This window comes from Emydura macquarii, unplaced genomic scaffold (assembly GCF_026122565.2).
Source record: "Emydura macquarii macquarii isolate MOO-44397 ecotype Brisbane River unplaced genomic scaffold, CSIRO-AGI_Emac_v2 contig_2676, whole genome shotgun sequence".
NCBI lineage: Eukaryota > Metazoa > Chordata > Testudines > Chelidae > Emydura > Emydura macquarii.
The window spans coordinates 16,204,943-16,225,160 of NW_027132813.1; the positions used below are offsets into that span (position 1 = coordinate 16,204,943).

The 20,218-nt window shown below is 37.9% G+C and overlaps 1 protein-coding gene across 1 annotated transcript in view; it reads left to right on the plus strand.

Annotated features, from left to right (window-relative positions):
- Nucleotides 1-20,218, plus strand: part of USH2A (usherin) — a 511,874-nt gene that overhangs the window by 22,377 nt on the left and 469,279 nt on the right. The window contains exons 3-7 of the mRNA XM_067564962.1: nucleotides 12,788-12,923; nucleotides 14,192-14,255; nucleotides 16,257-16,551; nucleotides 18,053-18,237; nucleotides 19,847-20,068. Coding sequence (XP_067421063.1) covers nucleotides 12,788-12,923; nucleotides 14,192-14,255; nucleotides 16,257-16,551; nucleotides 18,053-18,237; nucleotides 19,847-20,068 — 902 coding nt within the window. The remainder of the gene's footprint in view (nucleotides 1-12,787; nucleotides 12,924-14,191; nucleotides 14,256-16,256; nucleotides 16,552-18,052; nucleotides 18,238-19,846; nucleotides 20,069-20,218) is intronic.

Sequence of the window (20,218 nt, forward strand, 5' to 3'; positions counted from 1 at the left end):
ATTCCTTTTCCTATTTATACCAGCTGAGGATCTGTTTCTGAACAAGCCAAAGCAAAGTAGTTCAAATTAGTTTGAATGCGGCATTTGTTTTATGGGAAGGGAAAACGAAGACTATAGTGACAAAGAGGAGTGGTGAACTGAGAGAAAAACATAAAGGGGAGAGTGAAGCTGGATCAAGCGTCTTTTGCTGTCGGTCAAATCTGTATCGCTTTATGAAGTAATGATTAGTTAACAGCAGGAATTGGTAAAAGACAGAGCATGACTATGCAGTCATACGGCATCTATGGCTAGTTGATGACTGACTGACCAATTTCTGAAGATGGTAGGAGGGATCATTAAGTTTAGTTCCATGTGTATTGTGATGATAGTTGCATCTATATTTAAAGCTTTCTGTCACTGAAGCACTCTTGGTGTTGTCAGACTGTCTGTTGGACTGGATGAGCTGCAACTTCTTGCAATTGAATGTCAATAAGACCAAAGTAATTTTGGTTGATTCATAGCACCAGCTTAAGCATATTCACTTGCAAAGATTACATTTGACAGATAGTTACCTTCAGCTGAACTCTGTGGTTAGAAGCCTTGGTGTACTCTTGACAGTGAGCTTAGAGTTGATGCCTAATGTTTATTTCATATCCTATTTTTACCTACCTAATACTGCATGTGTATGTCCACATTTAAATATATTCACAGCTAAGTTCTAGTCAGTCTACTTGCTATCTCTGGACCGAATGTTGTAACGACTTAATTTCAATATTTTTCAAAAGTGCATTATCCCAGTTAAGGAATTTTAATTTCTGAAGCCATCTGATCGATATTTTTGGTAGATATTCCTTGAAAAGCAATTGTCAAAGGCTACATCTATATTTGGAGCGATGGGTATGATTCCCAGCTCTTGTAGAGGTACTTGCACTAGTTCTTATTGTAGCGTAGCTGGAGTAGCACAGCTAGCCCATGCCACTGCTTGCTGTGGCCTGTGCTAGCCCAGAGTATGTACCTATGGGGCTCAGGTGGGTTTGCACTTGGCATGGCTAGCCCATGGTACTGCTTGCTGCTGCCCATGCTACTCCAGCTACTACTTTTAGTGTGCTAGTATAATGACAGCTTGCTTGAGTATGTCTGTATGGGGTGGGAGTCCCAGTTCCAAGTGTAAATATACCCAAAGTGTAACAAGGAGAGCAGAAGCAAGAAAGGAGTATGAGACTGAAAATGAAGCAAAGTTTAAAATAAAAAGTGAGTTTTTGGACTTGTTTCCTCAGGGCACAGCTAGTCTGCAGATAAATGCATTCTGTGCTGACATTATGAGATCTTCCAAGTTCATTAAGATTTGAGGGTGCTCAGTACATTACAGCAAGACTAGACATTGAACCATATATATATATATATGCATGTGTGCACATATGCATGATACACACACACACACACAACATACACATGTGTGGGTACATGTGTATGAGTATATATAAAATCCCTTAATAGTTAGTTTTATTAATTCTCCATGTTTTCTCTTAACTTTCCTAAATTAGAATGAAATATCCTTGGTTAAAATGTAGGTTCATTCATAGATTGAGGTACAATTGAACCTGTTTATGATGAACATGGATATATATTGCAACTCCATTGTTTGAATGCTGAACTAGAATAAAATTCATGAATTATTTCAGAACATTTCCTTTCGTAAGCTTGAAATCTGTTTAAAATCAATCCCTGCTTCTGTAGTGAAATTCAGCCTCCCCATGACGTGTAGTGCGAGTACCCAGTTTACATTTGTTTATAAATTTTAAGTACGATCTTTTAATGGCTCAAAGGTGGATTTTTTTTAAAGTTTGAGTATAATCTGTTTAATAGATACTCAAAGCTGCCACTTCTCTTTCTCTGCAAAGAATGGGGATACAGACTTTTCTCCTTTAAGGCCTTTTTCTTAAGTTTACAGTGGCAGGTAGTGGTACTGAGAAGACCCATCTGGGTTGTATTTTGGACTAGATTCAGACAGTGGATGACAACTAGAGACAAACAAGGCTTGATTTCATTTTAATATTTAGAGTGAATAGTTGAAAATTAAGGAATCCAGTTTCCTGCTTTGTTTTTACAAAAGAAAGAACCCTGACCTTGTTCTTGTTGAAGTCAGTAGCAAAACCCCCATTGGCTTCAATGGGAACTGAACTGGGCCCCAATTATGTTCCATTTGGCCTGAGAGCCCAGAGGCCTACCATATAGGCTTTTGGGCTTCATTTTGTTTTTCATTTTCTTTTTTGTTTTGTCTGCTCTCTTGTATTTCAGGTTAGTTCCATAGTTATTTCTGGGTTTCGGCGGCTTTGCTGTATACGTCTAGTGTTGTGACTGCTTAGATCGAGTACGTTTTACTTTTTGCAATGTGAATAATGCACGGTAAGGTTACAACCTGAAAATATGGAACTGTAGAAATCTTTTTTGAAAAGCCAAAATCCTTTCATAACCTGTGCGTTCATTTTGGCTACCATTAATGCATATTTCATTTCTTGAATTGTTTATCTTTGTCTGCATAATATTATATTTTAATCTGGGAACAATGTGAAATGTTCAGAAAACTTATTATGGCCTCATGAATAATGGCATTTTTATTCTCTTTTCTCAATGGGTGTATATATAAAGACAAATGCATTTGAAACTATGATACACAAGATTTCCAACTGAAACAGCACCAGGCTTCTTGGCAGACTCATCAGTAAGTTGTGTTGCTAGCTTAGAAGTTGCCATTGGTCTGTCAAATATTATGTAGATAAATTATCTGAGCTGGCTTGTCCTCCTGGATGTCATTCTTTGATTTTCTCCTCAGTTAACATGGCATTTGCATCTTTTTTTTTTTTTTTTTTTTTGTCGGTTTGAGAACAAGGCCCCCGACAAATTCCTCATGACATATGCAGAGAGGCTCTTTTATGTTTAAAGTGACGTGTGTCTTGTTCTCGTATGTTTGCTACATAAATTAATTATCTCTTGCCATGCTTTAGATCTGCCAGTTTCCCTCTGTGTTGTCTCAATTTTCATTCCAAATAAAAAATTAAAAGGAAAAGAGCAGAAGATTAAAAACTGCACTCTTTCATCTATGGGTTGTATGCTTTGATTCAAAAAGAGAGAACTGAGGGATTTTGGTATATGTAAAAATCTGGCTGCAACGTCATCCCTGGTATATTGTTGGATGGTTCCTGGCAATTACATTCAACTTAAGGTTTTTAACTCACTAAGTGTAGTCCATTTTTATGTAGTTGTGAGGAGTCGGATAGGCCTCATGTGGCTGTATAAACAGACTGTGCATTGGGCCAGTCAGTTCTGGGAGTGATTTGGTCTGGTAAGGAAGATAATGTGTGGTGTATGAGGTGATATGGAGCTGTTCAGACATGGGTATCCCATCCAAATGAGCTCCATAAGTCTGGCACCCCAGCACTGAGGCTATGGAGATTACTGCCACTCTGGAGTTTATAGAGTAACCATTGTGTAGCTGCTGTAGGAATTAGAGGGAAGGGATCGGGATATATTGGATGTCTGTATTCTATTTGTTTCCCTGAGAGGGCTTTGGGAATATTAGGATATATCCTTCCTTCCCTCTCCAATCGCTTAGGTTTGTGAGAAGAGATGTTAGCCCTGATGGGCACTGGACTGAGTTCCAAGCTTACAACACTGTGTTTCTATAGAAAAGGAAGAAGAAGCCATCTTAAAAGGAAAATGGCACCTAAAGGGAAGAAATAAAAATGAAGAGAGTAATATAAAATAAAAGTGCATTGCTAATACTGAAAGAAAAATAAGAAGCAAGAGAAGGAGGCAGAATAAGAAAGGGAAAAAAAGCCTTGGAGAGAGGAAAGAGTGGCTTTACAGAAAATATGTAAATGAGGGAGAGCTGACTCAGTGAAAAGAAAGGGTTGACGTGTGACAAAATGATCTCAGATGCATCACTTTAGTGGCACATTGGGACCGAAGGGTTAATAATATGCAGAGGAACACAAAATTTTAGGGTCAGTGGGCTGTGCATGGGTTAATATAGCCCTGGTCACAAGTGAAAATGAGTTTGCTGGTTTCATTCTACTCTCGAATATCATAAAACTGCCATGTAGTCTGGCACAGTTCAATACAACCAGCTGCCTCTACTCATGAGAGAGAAACTAGTATGAGATTTGAAGACTGACAGAGCTCTGAATGGGTCATTGCCATACTTTGCCCATTCATGCCACTGTCATTTGGCCTCTCATTTTCAGGAGTACAGAATTCACTCACAACTTTAGTATTTTGATTTTTTTTAAAGTGTAAACATTCTAAGGAAATGAACCTTCTGTAACCATTGCAGTTGTGCAAGAAAACATCAAAGCACACAACCTACATCTCTCTAATTTTTTTTATATGTAAACACCTGTTACTGTGTCTTTTATCGTTAACTTTTATGCATGTGCTCCATAGCTGCTTTTCTGAAGGTGGGGTGATGTGAACCAGTGTATCAGAGGGCAATATCTACCCCAATGGTGAAATATGCTATCTATCTTCCACATGTAGGCAAAAATAACATATTTAGACATGTAGAATATGAAAAAAAAAATTCACTTGAGTTTAGATTGTTGTAGCATCATCACTAATTTACTCCTCCACTCTATATCTTTTCACCTGTTGTCATCAGTGACCACTGTTGATTTGTTGTCTCTATTACAGTATTCAAGGAAGCTATAGGCCTGTCATTTTTGTCCAAACCTTAATCTGTTTTATCACCTTGGAAAAAATGTCTTGATATGCTGTCTGTTCCTCTATAGAAAGCTTATTGCGAGAGCTCCTGATGTGTACAATGTTCACAATGCATCTAAGGGCCGGGAGGGGGAGAAGCTTGCTATGTGTTAAAAGTATTTGAGTTCAGGAAAAGGCCATATATCTGAAATATCCACTAGAACAAAAATACAAAAATATATGCTGAGGAACAAGTGTAAGGAATTATTGTGTAATGATTGAAAATTGGTAGTTTGAGAGACATGACTACCACTGATTACCTATATGACTTTGAGAGCCAAATTCTGTTTTCACTTATACCAGTGTAAATTCAGAGTAATTCCATTGACTTGAATGGACTTCAAGACTTTTATCAGCATAATTGAGATGAGAATTTGGCCTTTAACTGCCATATGCCCCAGTTTGCTCATCTGAGACACAAGTATAACCATATTTTTCCACCTCATGGGTGTGTTGTTAACTACTGTTTGTAAAGTGCTTTGAAATCCTTGGTACTTATAAGTGCACAATTTTCTTATTAACAGTATTGCTAGTCCTGAGGTATTTCTAGTATGTTATTGGGAGCTATTTGGAGACTATCTCAACATGCTCTCAGCTCCAATTTATGTCTGAAGTTAGGGAGTCTTAGCTTCGTTTTCTTATCTGACACACACACACACACACTTTTCATTTTTACATCTTGCAAACACCTAATATTCATAATGGTTCCATTCACTGCTTTACAGTCAGGTAGCAGGTGCATTTGTGGCTTGTTTTTCCCTACTGCAGTAAGCCAGTTGCAGTACCCCAGGGTCCTGAGCACATATCATGATTTACTGGTGTGCTTACTGTGTATCCTGATTGGAGACAGTGGCTGTCCATAGAATGAGTGTGTCCTCTCTCATAAATCCTCATTAGGTTCTACAAATGTCATGTTGTCCCTGTCACCTGAGACTTTCTTGGATAGGCATAGCTGGTCCTGGATTGGAGACTGCAGTTGAACCTGCACCCATCAGTAAATTGACTGATTAGCCTTGATAGGTCAGGCCTGGTGGCATTTGATCTGACTAGCTAGTGGAAGGCTTCTTCTTTTCCTCTGTTTATAAGAGGTTCTACCTATTACAAAAGCCCTCTTTCCTGATCTATATATGCCAGGAGAGAGGTCCATTTTGTTTCCTCATCCATTTTACAAGACAACACGTTCTGGTTGTTAGAGCAATAAACTATGAGATGCAACATTAGAATTAAAATTCTGTCCTATGGAAATTAGGAACTGTGATGAGAGAGATTAAAAGGAATGTATTTTTAATGAGTAAAAGGTTCATTTCCTTTTAGTTTATCAGAAATATTTTACAAATAAGGTGGGTGAGTGCTGTTTTTTATTGGACCAACATCTGTTGGTGAAAGAGAAAAACTTTCGAGCTCTACAGAGCTCTTCTTCAGGTCTTTTGTAAGTTTTTCTTTTAGCAGTGGGTAGGAAATTGACAACAATTCTAATGGGCCACACAGTAGCTGTTTGATCATACTTATAGTAATGCAGGTACTTATTTAAAGCACAAATTTAAACTATAAACTGTTTGAGGCAGAAACCATCTGTTTGTTATGTGTTTGTACAATTGCTTGCAGAATGGTGCCCTGGTCTATGAGTGGAGCTCCTATACTCTTCTACTACACAAATCATATAAGCAATGTATTATTTAATGGAATCTAAAGGCTTCTTTCCTCTTCCTCTCCTCTCCTGCCCACCATATTCAGATTTTTATCAAAGGTAATTCCTGGTTGAGTTTGAGAGGGAGTGTTAAGACAGAGATTTATTTCTATTGTATGGCCTTATCTATACATGAAAATTGTACTGATTTAACTAAACCAAAATAAGAGTGGCAACACAAGTCACAGGCCTGGTCTACGCTGACCAGCAAATTCAGCGGCAGTTGACGGGAGTTACGCATGCTAGATAGAGTAGCTTGCATAACTTAAGTTGACTTCCTAACTTCTGTTCTACGTGCCGTCTCCAATATGCTGTGCCAACGGGAAATGCTTACCCGTCAATGCAGCACTACGCTTTTTCTGGAGGTGGTTTTAATAGATCGACTTCCAGATTGATTGTGTCTTCACTACCGCTCAATCGAACCAGATAAATCTATCTGATGACAGCGAATTTGTCGCCGTCAGTGTAGACATAGCCACACAAACTAATTTAACTAAACCAGTTGCTAAACAGATTTAGTTAAAGTGATATAATATTTTTGTGTAGAGGAGGTCAAAAATACAGTTCCCTGCCTCTTGTAAAAGTAGTTCAGTTGTTTTGTTTCGTATAATTAAAAATGTCAGTTGAATGGCAGGAAATTTTGCATACATGCATACATAAAAACATTATATGCTATGTATCGCATGTATATCGTACTTTCATATTTTTGAAGTTCAGTCAGCATTGTTACCTCTGGGCCAAAAGTTTGTGGATTCAATTCCATGTACATGAGGACTTAGGCTTATGCATGGAAGGTAGCAGCATGGTCTAGAGGAAAGTCAACATATCTGGGTTGTCTTGTGGGTTCTGACTGGGACTCACTGTGTGAACTTGGCTGCCCTACTTGAAGGTTTTTACAACTCAGTTTTCTCATCTATAGAACAGAGTCATAATTACTTCCCTTTGAGTACTTTGAGACATGAAGTACCAAGTAGTTTTTATTACCATTATACCTAAAGCTGACACTCCAGTACAATACTAGGCAGATGATGTATTGTTAGGTCCCATCCACTTAATGGAAAGAACTGTTGTTGATCTTGGTTGTGACCTATTTCATGTTGCAGTTATATTATAGTTACATTATAGCATGATATGAGCCTGACCATTGTCCATGTATGTCCGAGTAAACTGTGTTACAGCTCTCCATGGTCAAAACCACATTTCAGAAAGATTATTAAATTCAATCTTTTGGCATATGTGGATGGGTCTTCAGTAGAACAGACCTTCAAATGAGATAATATTTAGCATGTATAATGCATTTTTTATCTTTACCTTATTTTATAAATGTTGGGCCAGATTAACTTCACACACAGGGAAGTGGAACCTGCACTTCTTTGAACCAGCTGGACCCACTGCCTCCATGGTGGATTTGCCCAAGGGAGGGCACGTGACCATACTACTTACTGTTTTTCTTGGCGTTTGTGGCTGCAGAGGGCAGTTTTAATCCTAGCTGTGGTCCTATGAAAACCCCACTAGTGGAGACTTTAATAAGGCTGCCTTTGCATGAGCTTATCCCTCATCTCACTGGACAGCCCATTGTTGAGGCTTTGCTGGATGACTGCAGACCCTCCACAAAAGGAGAGGTTCTGGATACCTTGCACCACGACAACTTCCTGCTAAGGGGATTTTGTTTCACGCTCTGCATTGGCAGAAGCCAGCACACTCTCAGTAACTAGCTATTCCTCACAACTTACCTGTAGAGGTGCTTTAGTGAGCATCAGACAAATGGGGACAGTGTCAGAGCTTGGATTAGAACTCTGGCATTTCAGGTTTCTGGGCCTGTGCTCTGTAAAACCATGAGGCCACATTTTGACTCATCATCTCTCCATCTCTTGCTGTTTTCTTGGGGGGAAATTTAAGATCCCATAGAACGTTATTGATAGGAGAATAAGGGGGATAATCCTGTTGTCCTGGGCATCTAACATTATTTCTCAGGGTTTTGCATGTGATTTAATGCTCCTGGGCAGGACACTTTAAATAATCACATAAAGAGCCAGTTCAGTGCCAACCTTTCTTCTTCTTTAGCTTAGTCTATATTGACACCAAACTTGGAGACATTTCCCCTTCTCCCAGGCTGGAAAACTACTGGGATTTTTTTTTTATAGCACACATGGTTTCCCCTCCAACAATTTCCTTCCCTGTCAAATATTCAGACCCCCTTTAATAACCAGCAGGAGGATCATCACGTTGAGCTACTGCCAAATGCATGATGACTGCTGCCTCTTTCGTACACAGTCACTGCACTGCTGATATCCAGTTCAGCACTGTAAAGTGCTTAGGGCTACTTTGGGAATGTGCTATATTAAACCCAACTATTCTAAATCCTATTTAATATAAAGAGGTTGCAGGAGGGGGAGTGGGAAAGCTGGAGAGAGATTTGAGATTGCATTAATCAACTATTTGTACAATATAAAAATATCTAATCATTTAAGGTCCAGTTCTGCAGCAGTCCCACTGATTTCTATTGCAATACTTGTAGAGTAAGGTACTACTTAGCACAGAGTAAGTGTGGCAGAATTGGGCCCTATAAGAATTGAGAGAGCAAATTTGTAATGAGCTATTGGGGGTGAGTGGGCCAGTTCTGAACTCCAAGTACAGATGTCATTGCAGTGAAAACAGAAAATCAAAAACGTGCTTCATATCTGACTCAAAATAAAGGCGCACTTAAACTTGTAAAAGACAACATTTTTATTTGAATGATATGACAGAGCTGTCACAGGAGTGTTACCTGCTATAAAGAAAGCTTAAGAATTATTACCTTTATTAGACCAGTGACACTGAGCTTTAGCCATACATTTCTAAGTTCTGTCCCTCTACAGAGACAATTTTCTTTTCTTAAATAAACTGTCATGCTAGTGTTAATATATTGTTGGCTCCCTCATACTCTGAGAATACTGCTGATATAAAACATGTATATGTTAGATTGGTAATAGTATCTTTAGTGTAGCTGACTAGAACAAATGTGTTTCCCTCATGGCTGTGCTAATGTGATAAAGGAAAATTGGCTGTTCATCAGCTTTTGGCTGGGTAAGACAGTAGAGATGGAACCACATTCTTTTTTATGCATTAATACCACTGAGAACTTTTCACTAGTTATATTTCATGTGCCTGCATGTTGTGCAAAGATGTTGTAAAACATGAGATAATGCTACAAATAACAAAGTAGAAAAGCCTGTATCTTTTATAATGATAACAGTCAAACACCAAATGACAGTAAAAGGCTGTAAAAAATGTGATGCAAAAAAAAAAAAAAAAAAAAAGCAATTCAACCACCACACACATATACCCACAGACTCATACAGGGTATCGGATGTTTAAAGGCTTTGTATTAAAATCAATTAAGATTTTCCTGTATTTGGGTCTTCAGTGTGTCAACACAAAAAGCTAACTTAAAATGCAAGTGATGTGCTTAGAGTGGGGAAACCCACATGTAGGGACTTTGTGAACAAATCTTGATCTAGTAATTATGATGATAACCCTTCCGATTTTTTTCAGTGGAAGGGCAATAAATCCTTGTGTCTAAATTTGAGAAATATTGACTGCCTCTCGAAATAACAGTAAAACTTAGCATATATATTTATTTTAAAGTATAATTTAAGGGAAATAATTTTTCTCCATAAAATCAATTTTCTTACTTAAAATACTAATAGAATCATGGTGCCTGAAGCACTGATGACAATCACTCAAGCTCAGATTTCTAGATAACTACGGCTGTTTATCTTGGTCAGAATTTGCAAGGCTTTGTTGGTGGAACAGCATTCTGTGAATACTCATCCTCTGATTTTCAAAATGAATTTTTCAGGGTCTCGCCTTCCTTTTGCACCAAATTAATCTGGCTCATAAGCCTTTTGTTTGTCCTCACACACCCCTTGTTCTTAGGGATGCAATTATTCCAGTCCTGTTTGATTTGATTAGAGTGGATATAAAGACAGGCTAGAGCACTCTAGCTTCTCTTAGCCTCTATCTGTAGAGACGATTCACCAAGCATCCATTTAAGTTCATGATTACCTGTTTCTTCAAAATGGAAATAATGTTCCATAATCTGGCAACAACAAAATAATGTTTCATAATCTGGTGCTCTCCAAACCATCATTTGAAATAAACCTCACACAAATAAAATAGTTAAAATTCAATAATTCCTGGTTTGAATGTTCTTGTGAATAAATCACTCACATAAGTAAACGAGAAGGTTTTTCAATGATAGAAGTGTATTTGTTGTAGTTATTAATGCAGTGAGCTATCAGGGTGAATTTGAATATTTTGAATGTGTTGCATTTAATATATTTAATTAAGTTAGGGAAATATAGTTATAAGGCAATGAAACTGGGAGGTGGTTTCCTTTCCCATTTGCCTGTCTCCTTATTTTTCAGATGAAACTTCTGAATTCCATAATTAACAGCTAGAAGCCAGCTGTATATTATGAATCCTTTCTAATTTCATGTATTTTATACTCCTAATTCAAACAAGTCCTAACACAAAAAAGCTCAGTGTCTTCTGAATTACTAGGGCTGGGAAACTGCCACTAAGTGTTTCTGTGAATATTAGCTGAAAGTTAAAATGAATTGGCAAGAAAAAGAATGCTTGCAGAAATCACTACCTGGAGTGAAGACTGTCTGCATAGCCATTCCCTGGGTTCAGAGCAGATGTAGCCAGCTTTTTTTACCATGCTTGCTGCAGCTCCTGATGAAAGGGGCGTATCAGGGGTAGGAAGGTATGTTGGAGGAATGTCAGAAACACAGTTTGAATGTGTTCTGCTTGCTTTACTATATGAAGCCGGGTCCTATATGGGGTCCATATTAGATGGTGCAAATTAGAGAAGCCCTCAGACTGCCCTAACTCTACCAGGCTCTGGGCACAAAAATCAGGGAGTCCTAATATACTCCCTGATACCACCCCTTCTCCCTCAATCTGACCCCCCATTTCAAAACTTGTAGGCATAATTATTTGTAGTAAGCAACTTTTCAATAGCCCCATAAGTAATCCAAAAAAGGGACTGATGATATCCTTGGTGAATCCCCACAGGCACATGCATCTACTTCATACAAAATTCCTATGGTGATGACAAAAACCGAGTAAATCAATGCATTTGGTATATTTTCTGTTATATTTTGTTCTGTTATGGTATATTTTATGGGATACTATTTGACACATTAAGAGCGCTAATTTCCCCAAACCCTTTGCTGGATCCCCAGCACAGAGTCTTTTTAGCAAGGGAGATCGGAATCTAATCATATCCTTCACCACAAGGATTGGGCACCAATAATGCAAACATTTATTCACATGTGTAACTTTATTCATACACATACAATCAGTGGCAAGAGAATTTAAATTTAAACTCTGCACTCAGCCTCTCAATCTCACAAAAATTCACTTTTCTAGGAATGAAGACTTGGCAAAATTTTGTGTGGCTCAGAAAAGAAAAAGTTGCAAGTCTATGCAACATATCACCAGCTGCAATTAAGCAATACAGCTTGAATTTTGAATGTCAAGTATTGTATACTCTTAGCAAACTGTTTGTTTTTTGTCTTTGAAATAAAAGGGAAAAAAGTTAACTGAGGAAATTGTAATTTGCTCATGGATATTCTGTGAACAGAAAAAAGAGGCTAAATTAATCTAGTAAAGTATTTGTTCCAAATTATTCACTCAGCTCTATAAATTAAAAGGAACTGTTTGCAATGCTTCATTTATCAATAGTTAACTTTTTAGACTGTGCACCAGATTCTGGATCAGGTCTAGGTTTGATCCCAATGAATTCCAACTAACATAATTAGTTAATGTTTGTAAAGTGCTTTAAGATCCTCAGATGTTTGTGGAAAATAGTAATTATTATTATAATTACAGTTCTGCACAGTGAAGGAAGGATATCCTCGGTGCTCTGAGAAAGATGTGTTGAAATGTCCTCCCCATCAAGGAAAAATACTAATAGGATTCTGGTGTGTGAAGCACAGATCTTAGAATGAAATACCTAGGCATTAAAGTAAAATTGGGAATGGAGTGAAAACCTTGACTCTGCATTTTCTTGGTTGTGTGTTGGTTCAAGTCAGACAGACCCCTTTAATATTACTTCATTGTAGATTTTTGTTTGTTTTGACCATTATGATACTTTTCTAGTCTATATATTTTACATTTTTGTTACCTAGTTTACTAGTGGGAAATCGGTTAGTGAATATGGAAAATTGGTCAGGGGATTTAAGACACCAAGAAAATAAAAAACTGCCTTACTTAGTTCAAAATAGTTAATCAATAATAGATGCAATTAGTGCAAAATTCAAAAAAATTATTTGTAATGAACCTTTATTTGCCTCTTTATATGTATCTTTGTAGGTTCACCACACCAAAATCAGTTTCTTTGTAAATGGTTTGGAAGAGGATAACACTGCTTTTGATTCAAGAATACTTGGTGGACCAGTTACAGATCCTGCTGCTGATGGTGCACTGCAAATTGGGCAAAGTTTCAGTGGTAAGTTCTGCAATATTTTATCACTGTGTGCTGAGCATTCAAACTATTATATGCTTGATGTGTGTCTAAAACCCTGGAAAGTAGATCTGCAAGCTAATTGTTAGTGATGTAATGTATATTGAAAGGGAACATAAAGCTAGGCACACTGCTCCATGTAACAAAAAATGCCCATTAGTAAATGACATTCCTCAGGAACTTGGAACACAGACAGAGGCCTGGATGATGGCATCACTGGTAATGGAGATTATCACAGCCAGGTGGATTTTCAGCACTTCCCATAAACCAGGTATCTAACATGGCAAGTCTCTTCCACTGCATTTCAGAATAAACATGCCAAATCTGTGTACTTAGCTGTGCTGTTTGTAGCGACTAGACAACTTTCCTCTCCTGAGCCAGGAAGAGAACTCAAGATTTCTGATTCCTAATATTCTTCTGCTTTCTATCAAATAGTCATGGAAGCCACTTGCAAAGTGTGAGGGCCCTCAGCCTCCATTAATGGCTGGTTCACATAGATAATAGTTTACAATTGCTACCAGTTCTTTCTTTCAGACTACATCATGATTTATAGAGCTTTACATCAGTCTACATTCAGAATCAGACAAATTCTACAACATTATATGAACAATGCAGTACAAAATCCGGGTACTGTTATTTTGTGGCTTTCTTCAATTGTATGTGATGATGAATTGGCTTTGTGGACAGAAAAAGGTATCACTGATCCAGAACATTGTGTAATTAGGAATTAATGCCTAAATATATCTGACTGTTATTTTGTTATTGGGCAACCAAGAAAAGTATTTTTACATCCTACTTTTAAAAACTCTTAATATGTCAGGAAATGTTTTCTATTGTCATTCTAACTTTTGAATACTATCAACCTAATCACTGTATAAAGGAAAATAATATTTTAAATATCTTTTATCTTTATTGTATCAATTGATAGGTACAGTTGTACCTACTGTATCTCTTCTCTAATTAGAGGTGGCACATAGACTGGCTCATTACTTCTGTCTAATGAGCCGGTCCCTGTGCTACCTCTCTAATCAGAAAAGAGAGAATGTTCCTATAAAGTTATTATAAATCATTTTTTTATCAAAAAATTAAGTCACTGCCCTCTATCGTTTTGTCCACATCCAAGATGGTTTCATTCAGGAGAGGTAATTGTGCAAGAGAGAGCTCCGTGTGCTGAATCAAGGTGCTGTCATGCAGTGCAGAGTTGCCTTCTGATTGAAGGAATTTGATTATTTATTTATAATATATTTTCATAGGTTTAGAGCAATTTGTTGGAAGAATGCAAGATTTTCGATTGTACCAAGTGGCACTTACAAACAGGTAAAAACAAAAAAAACAAAAAATGCTGGTAAAACCCAGGAATATGATGAGAGAGAAGAAGAATACATAATGGTGAATTTGTTCCCAAAAATACAGGGCTTTTTGATAGTCTCCTTAAGAGATGGTTACTTTTGGTGGCATAGTTTATTGGGCATGGATTTAACAGGGCTGTTCTCCAAACAGGCTTGAGGTGAGAACAGTCATGGGTGGAATGTTATATATCATTTATGCTTTAGAGATTTTTTTAAATATAAACAGTGATTTCTAATACTACATAGTCATACTGTGATATCCTTCCAGTTTGTTACCATTGTTGTATCTTGGCCCAGTATTCCATTTGTACAGTCACCAGTCCATTGTGAGTGGACCCCATAGCTGTGTCTCATGTGGGGTAGAGTCTAGTCCCGGTTTCTGGCTCTGAGACCATACACTCCCAGGCTTAGACCGCTGGTCTGACATGTGGCACCACTCAACCATTCTAGACCCTGAACTCAGTGCCTGAGACCTCCCAAGCACCCCCAGTTGCTTACACACACTTCCTAGAGTCCCATCTGGGGCTGTGGGCACTCTAGGCTTCTAGTTTAACTCTTTTGGGGACAATGTGGCATATAAGCAAGGAACACAAGTTTAGCAAAGCGATTTCTTAACTACAGAAACTTTACTGTTTAAGCTCCCAAGAGTTATAAATCTTTGAAACCAAAAGTCCTTAGAGCACCATCCCTGGTCTGATCTTGCCCCTTCTGGTGAGTCTGAGGCTTGTCAGCATTCCAGGCTAGACAAAGACCCTCCTGCTCTCACCCTCCTATAAGTCCTTCTTGCATGTGGTGATGGTCTGTCTCCTTGTTCAGAGCAGTACTCAGCTCTTAAGCAGACCTCTGTCTTTGCCAGGTGTTCCACTGGGAAACTCTCTGTCCCGCTCCAGTTATGTATGCTCCACCTCCATGCAGGCCCTTCAGTAGAAAGTCAATTATTCCATAGGGGTGAGCCAACAGTTGGGAGACAGTCAAAGTTGATGGCCCCAGATTACAATCTTGATGGTTTCTCAGTGATATTCTTGCAATGAGGTATCAATCTTCTTACTTTGGAAGGTGAGCCATCTGGAAATACATTAAAATAGGCTGCACATAGGCAAATATAGACATGGGAGCAAGGCATAATACAAAACGGAGTTCATAATTAGGTACAGACACATACCTACATTGTCCCAATCACATTGGTTATATATTCTCCCAGGAAAATCCTTGTTTTTTCCCATGAAATAAAAATTAGATTAATTTAGCCAAATACTTCACATTCTAAACGGTTTATCTCATTTTAAAAGATCCTTAAACCAGCATCCAATTTTGTGGGTGTAGTGGCACAAACAAATGAGCCCAAAATATTGAGTCTGAAATAAACTGTAGGTGCACATAATAACCGGCAAATAAGGCAATTAAATACTCAGATTTTCAAAAGTATCCACTAAAATGCCTAAACTTTAGATAACCTACCTGAGAGCTAGGACCTGATTTAATCTGCCAAAGGAGTCAGTGGGAGCTGTATGTGCTCAGTATCCTTTGAAATCAGGATCTAAGTGTCTAGTTAGGTAACCAAGTGAGGCACACAGAGTTAGTGGACACTTTAAACATTGAGGCTAAAATTCTCAATAAACACTTTTTTCTGCACCTGTAGTTATTTGAGGGCACAAATTTGTCTGCACAATTGGATGTTTTTTCAGAAAATTCAGGTGCTAACCCTCAAGGGTACTAATGATATAGCTACTACAGACATGTCAATGTTATAATGTGTTTTAAGGAAAGTATTCAGGTTAGTGATCTGTGTCAGGCATGATGTCATGAAAAGGAATTATTCATGGTGGTGTTCTAATCACATGTAATGTGGTGGTTTATGAGCATGGTTGTTAAGGCTGGGGCTGAAGTTTAATCTGCAATCACAGATGCACATAGTTCCACCCATCTTTTCCTTTACCCATGTACCTGTTTACTTTTTATGTTGTGACAGAGACATTTTGGAGGTATTCTCTGGGAAATTTCCTCACCTGCACACCCAGTCAGAATGCCGCTGCCCTGGCAGTCACCCCAGGGTGCACCCTTTGGTGCAGAGGTATTGCATCCCTAATGGTGATGAAGACACAACTAATGACAGAGTGCTGAGACTGAACCCAGAAGCCCATTCCCTGTGTTATATCAACGATGATGATATTGGGACCTCCTGGATTTCATCTCTGTTCATTAATGCTTCACATCTGGACCGTGGAGTTACTATCACAATAGATTTACAAAATGGACAGTATCAGGTAATGAGAAGGCTACTTTTTTTCTTTTCTGTCTTTTGGGCATGAGAATGGAATGTAGGTTTATGCTCCCTTATTTTATTAAATCAAAGCAAGGAGGAAGCTTAAAGCACACCAGGTTTCAATTATAAGCAAGTTCAAACCTAATACTTTGAGCAATCAACAGTCACTTTGATGGCCTGGAAGAAATTTCCTCCTGCCCATAATATTGCAAAATGTGACCCAGGGACATTATTGTGTTTCTGTTTCCTGGCTTTTCTCTGATACATCAGGGCTTGGCTAGTGTCCGGGACAGTGTAAATGGAGTAGATGAAGTAATGTTCGGCTCCAGTATGGCAACTCCTACTTTTATAAACAAAACAAACATGTTTAAGTTGCTTCACTGTTGTAATTTTTAACCTTAATTTCTTTTAAAACACAAAGGACCCATTTCATGCCGTCAGGCACTGGAAGACAGATGCAGTAAAAAAAAAAAAAATCTGCTCAAAGGTGTGCAACAGTAAAAAGCCCTGTGCACTCTCTGCTTCACCAGGGACTTGAAGCTGGCTACTAAAGCTCACAGGAGATGGACTGCTGTGGGAGGGGACAGAGACAGGCCAACCAGAGTCTCCACCACTCTGGGTTCTGCGGAGCCCTAGTTGGAGTTTGGTGCTTCCCTGCAATGCTGAAGGGCAGTAGCCTACTGTGGCCTGCCCTGGGGATGATTAGACCTCCCCTGGTGAAGCTACCTCCATGAGAGCAGGCATTTTAAATATGTACCCACAATCAAACCCAAGGTCTAATGTTTGGAAAACTTATTCCCATTAACTTTGCCCCCCCTCAGTTGGGTATGCATGTTTGGGGTAGGTGAGGGGAAGAATATGAGGATAGATTTTGGCTTAGTTTGTAGGAACTTGTTCTTTATTTCAAAGCCAATTTGAATAACTGTGGAATATTAAGGCTGAATTGATTTGGAGTATTCATGTGGGAGTGCTCATCACAAATACCCATACAATAGTGTGGTGGGGGAAAATCCCTTCTATATTTGAAGTAGTTCCAGACTAAAGGCAGGGAAAAACGTGTGGTTTTAAAAACAGAAAACTACCCAACACCTGTTTGGTGACACATAAGTATCCCTTTTTCTTTCAGCAAAAATGTTGGCAATATCACAGCCCATGGACATGCCATACAATGAGGTAGTGATTTCAAATAGACCTTAGAAAATAATGAAGAATAAATGTCATGGAATGATTCCAATGCTAGAAGAGAGCTGTGTAAAGAGCACGTTTAACAAAAAAAGTTTACTTTAACTCTTAAACATCTCCGGGAAAAGGGGAGCAATATCTTAGATATTTCTTGTGTGTAACATCTAATAGTTATTTATTCAAAGTGCAAATATATGGTGAAAGCTGTGACATAAATTATATGGCCATATGTGGATACAAAAATGTAATATTTGTATTCATGTTGGTATGTAGCTCAAGCAATTCTAATTTCAGTTTTGTATTTTGTTGTTCATTTGTAGGTGTTCTATATTATACTTCAATTCTATAGTCCACAGCCAGAAGCAATGAGAATTCAAAGGAAAAAGAAAAATGATTTGAACTGGGAAGATTGGCAGTATTTTGCTAGAAATTGCAGTATTTTTGGAATGGAAAACAATGGATCTCTAGAAAATCCAGATTCTGTCAACTGTCTCCAGCTTCCTAGGTATGAACAGATATTATCTGTATCATACAGATGCTTTTAACAGGTGTTTGATGTATACAATTCATTTCCATGTTCCCACTGAGATAGAATCTTTAAATTTGGTGCGCTCTTTTATTATGGGCTGCTGAGTCCATAAAAATCCCAAAGTTGACCTTTTCCATTGGAATTCACCAAAAGGTCATATGTTGTTTTTACAAACATTCAAGCACCTGACACAACTGATTTTGATGTTCTCATTGAGCTAGAATATTGAAATTTGGTGATTCATATTTTATGGGACTGTTATCACTTAGTAAAGAAATTAAGGAGCACTGATAAGAGCGATGGGAAAGGGTGCTAGTTTAACAGATTTTGAGTATCCATTTAATCTAAAAAAAAAAAAATCACAGATGACTTCTGAAAGAGTCACATCTTGTGTTGGAGCTTAGATGCTTTTGTAGTAATGGACAAAAAAACCCAGGACAAAGTCAGTCATTTAGAAATAGTCGATGTGAAAAACCATTCAAGAAATAAGGTACAAATTCATTTTCTAATGCTTTTAGCCTTTAAAAGTAAGAACACAAATATGTTTTAGTTGGGGAATTCCCTCTCAGAAACTTATTGCCGGTCCCCCATTTCACTGACTGCCTTGGGTAAATTTTAAAAATCCCCCAATTCTGCTTATAGCCATACGTGTCAAAATGCACAAGCTCTTGCCTAATTTCAGATGCTAGTCAATGTTAGGCCTGTTTAGTACTTGACTGGAAAACAATCTGCAAATACAATACCAGGAGCTATAGTTTTCACTGTTTATAACTGAACATTGATTTAATACAGCTTTGAAATTTTACTATACAGAATAAAAACACTACTTTTAGCATCTTAATTTGAATGAAACAAACACAGAAAGTTCCCTTACCTTGTCAAATGTTTTTTAAACTTTCCCTTTATTTTTTAGTAGTTTACGTTTAACAAAATACTGTACTGTATTTGCTTTTTTAATCTCTGCTGCTGCTTGATTGCGTGTTTCCTGTTCCAAATGAGATGTGTTGTTGACTGGTCAGTTCGTAACTCTGGTGTTTGTAACTCTGAGGTTCTACTGTAGCTCTAACTCTAACCTTCTCAATGAAATTGTAGATATATATTCTGTTATAGTGTCTCTTTGGATATTGATCGTCCAAATCCATTCTCTGATTGGTCATTAGGTCCTATTTTTGGTGTCATCTTAGTTTGCAATGTGTACCAACTTTGAACTCTACACATTTGGAGCCTCATCACTGATGACTAACAAAACGGAATCTGAGTCAGGCTCTGAAAAACTGGGGAAGACATTGCTATATCAGTTTTGAAGGCTTTCTTTGCATTCAAAAGGGCTAGAGGCTTTATTTTTAAAATGAAAATTTTTTTTCTGGGCCACAAAGTGGCAATGTAGGGGAAACAGACATATGACATAAACCTGTGTATATGCTTTATTTGAGTTCTGTGGATGTGGTTTCCATTTGGATCAGAATGTGTTCATTAGAAGCCATATAACGTTGTGCTCACTTATTTAATGCTCTCTCTGAAAACATGAAGAATAGTGACCTGTAAAATACATTTTTCTGTCTCTATCTCATCCTTTTTTTAACAGATTTACTCCATACTCTGGTGGAAACATTACTTTTAGCATTCTTACACCTGAACCGAATCGTCGGCCTGGTTACAATGACTTCTACAATACTCCATCTCTCCAAGAGTTTGTAAAAGCCACGCAAGTGAGGATTCATCTTCTTGGCCAATATCATACGACTGAGCCTTGGGTCAACTACAGGCACAGATACTATGGAGTTAATGAAATTACAATCAGTGGAAGGTAGGAGTTATCAGAATGTATTTTTTCAATTTAGGAAACATCTGAACAATTCAAAATTTGATAAAAATGTGTGATATAACATTAGCTACCTTGAAGTTAATGGATTTACTTTGGTTTGACTTTGATGTGACTGTGCAAAGAATCTGACCC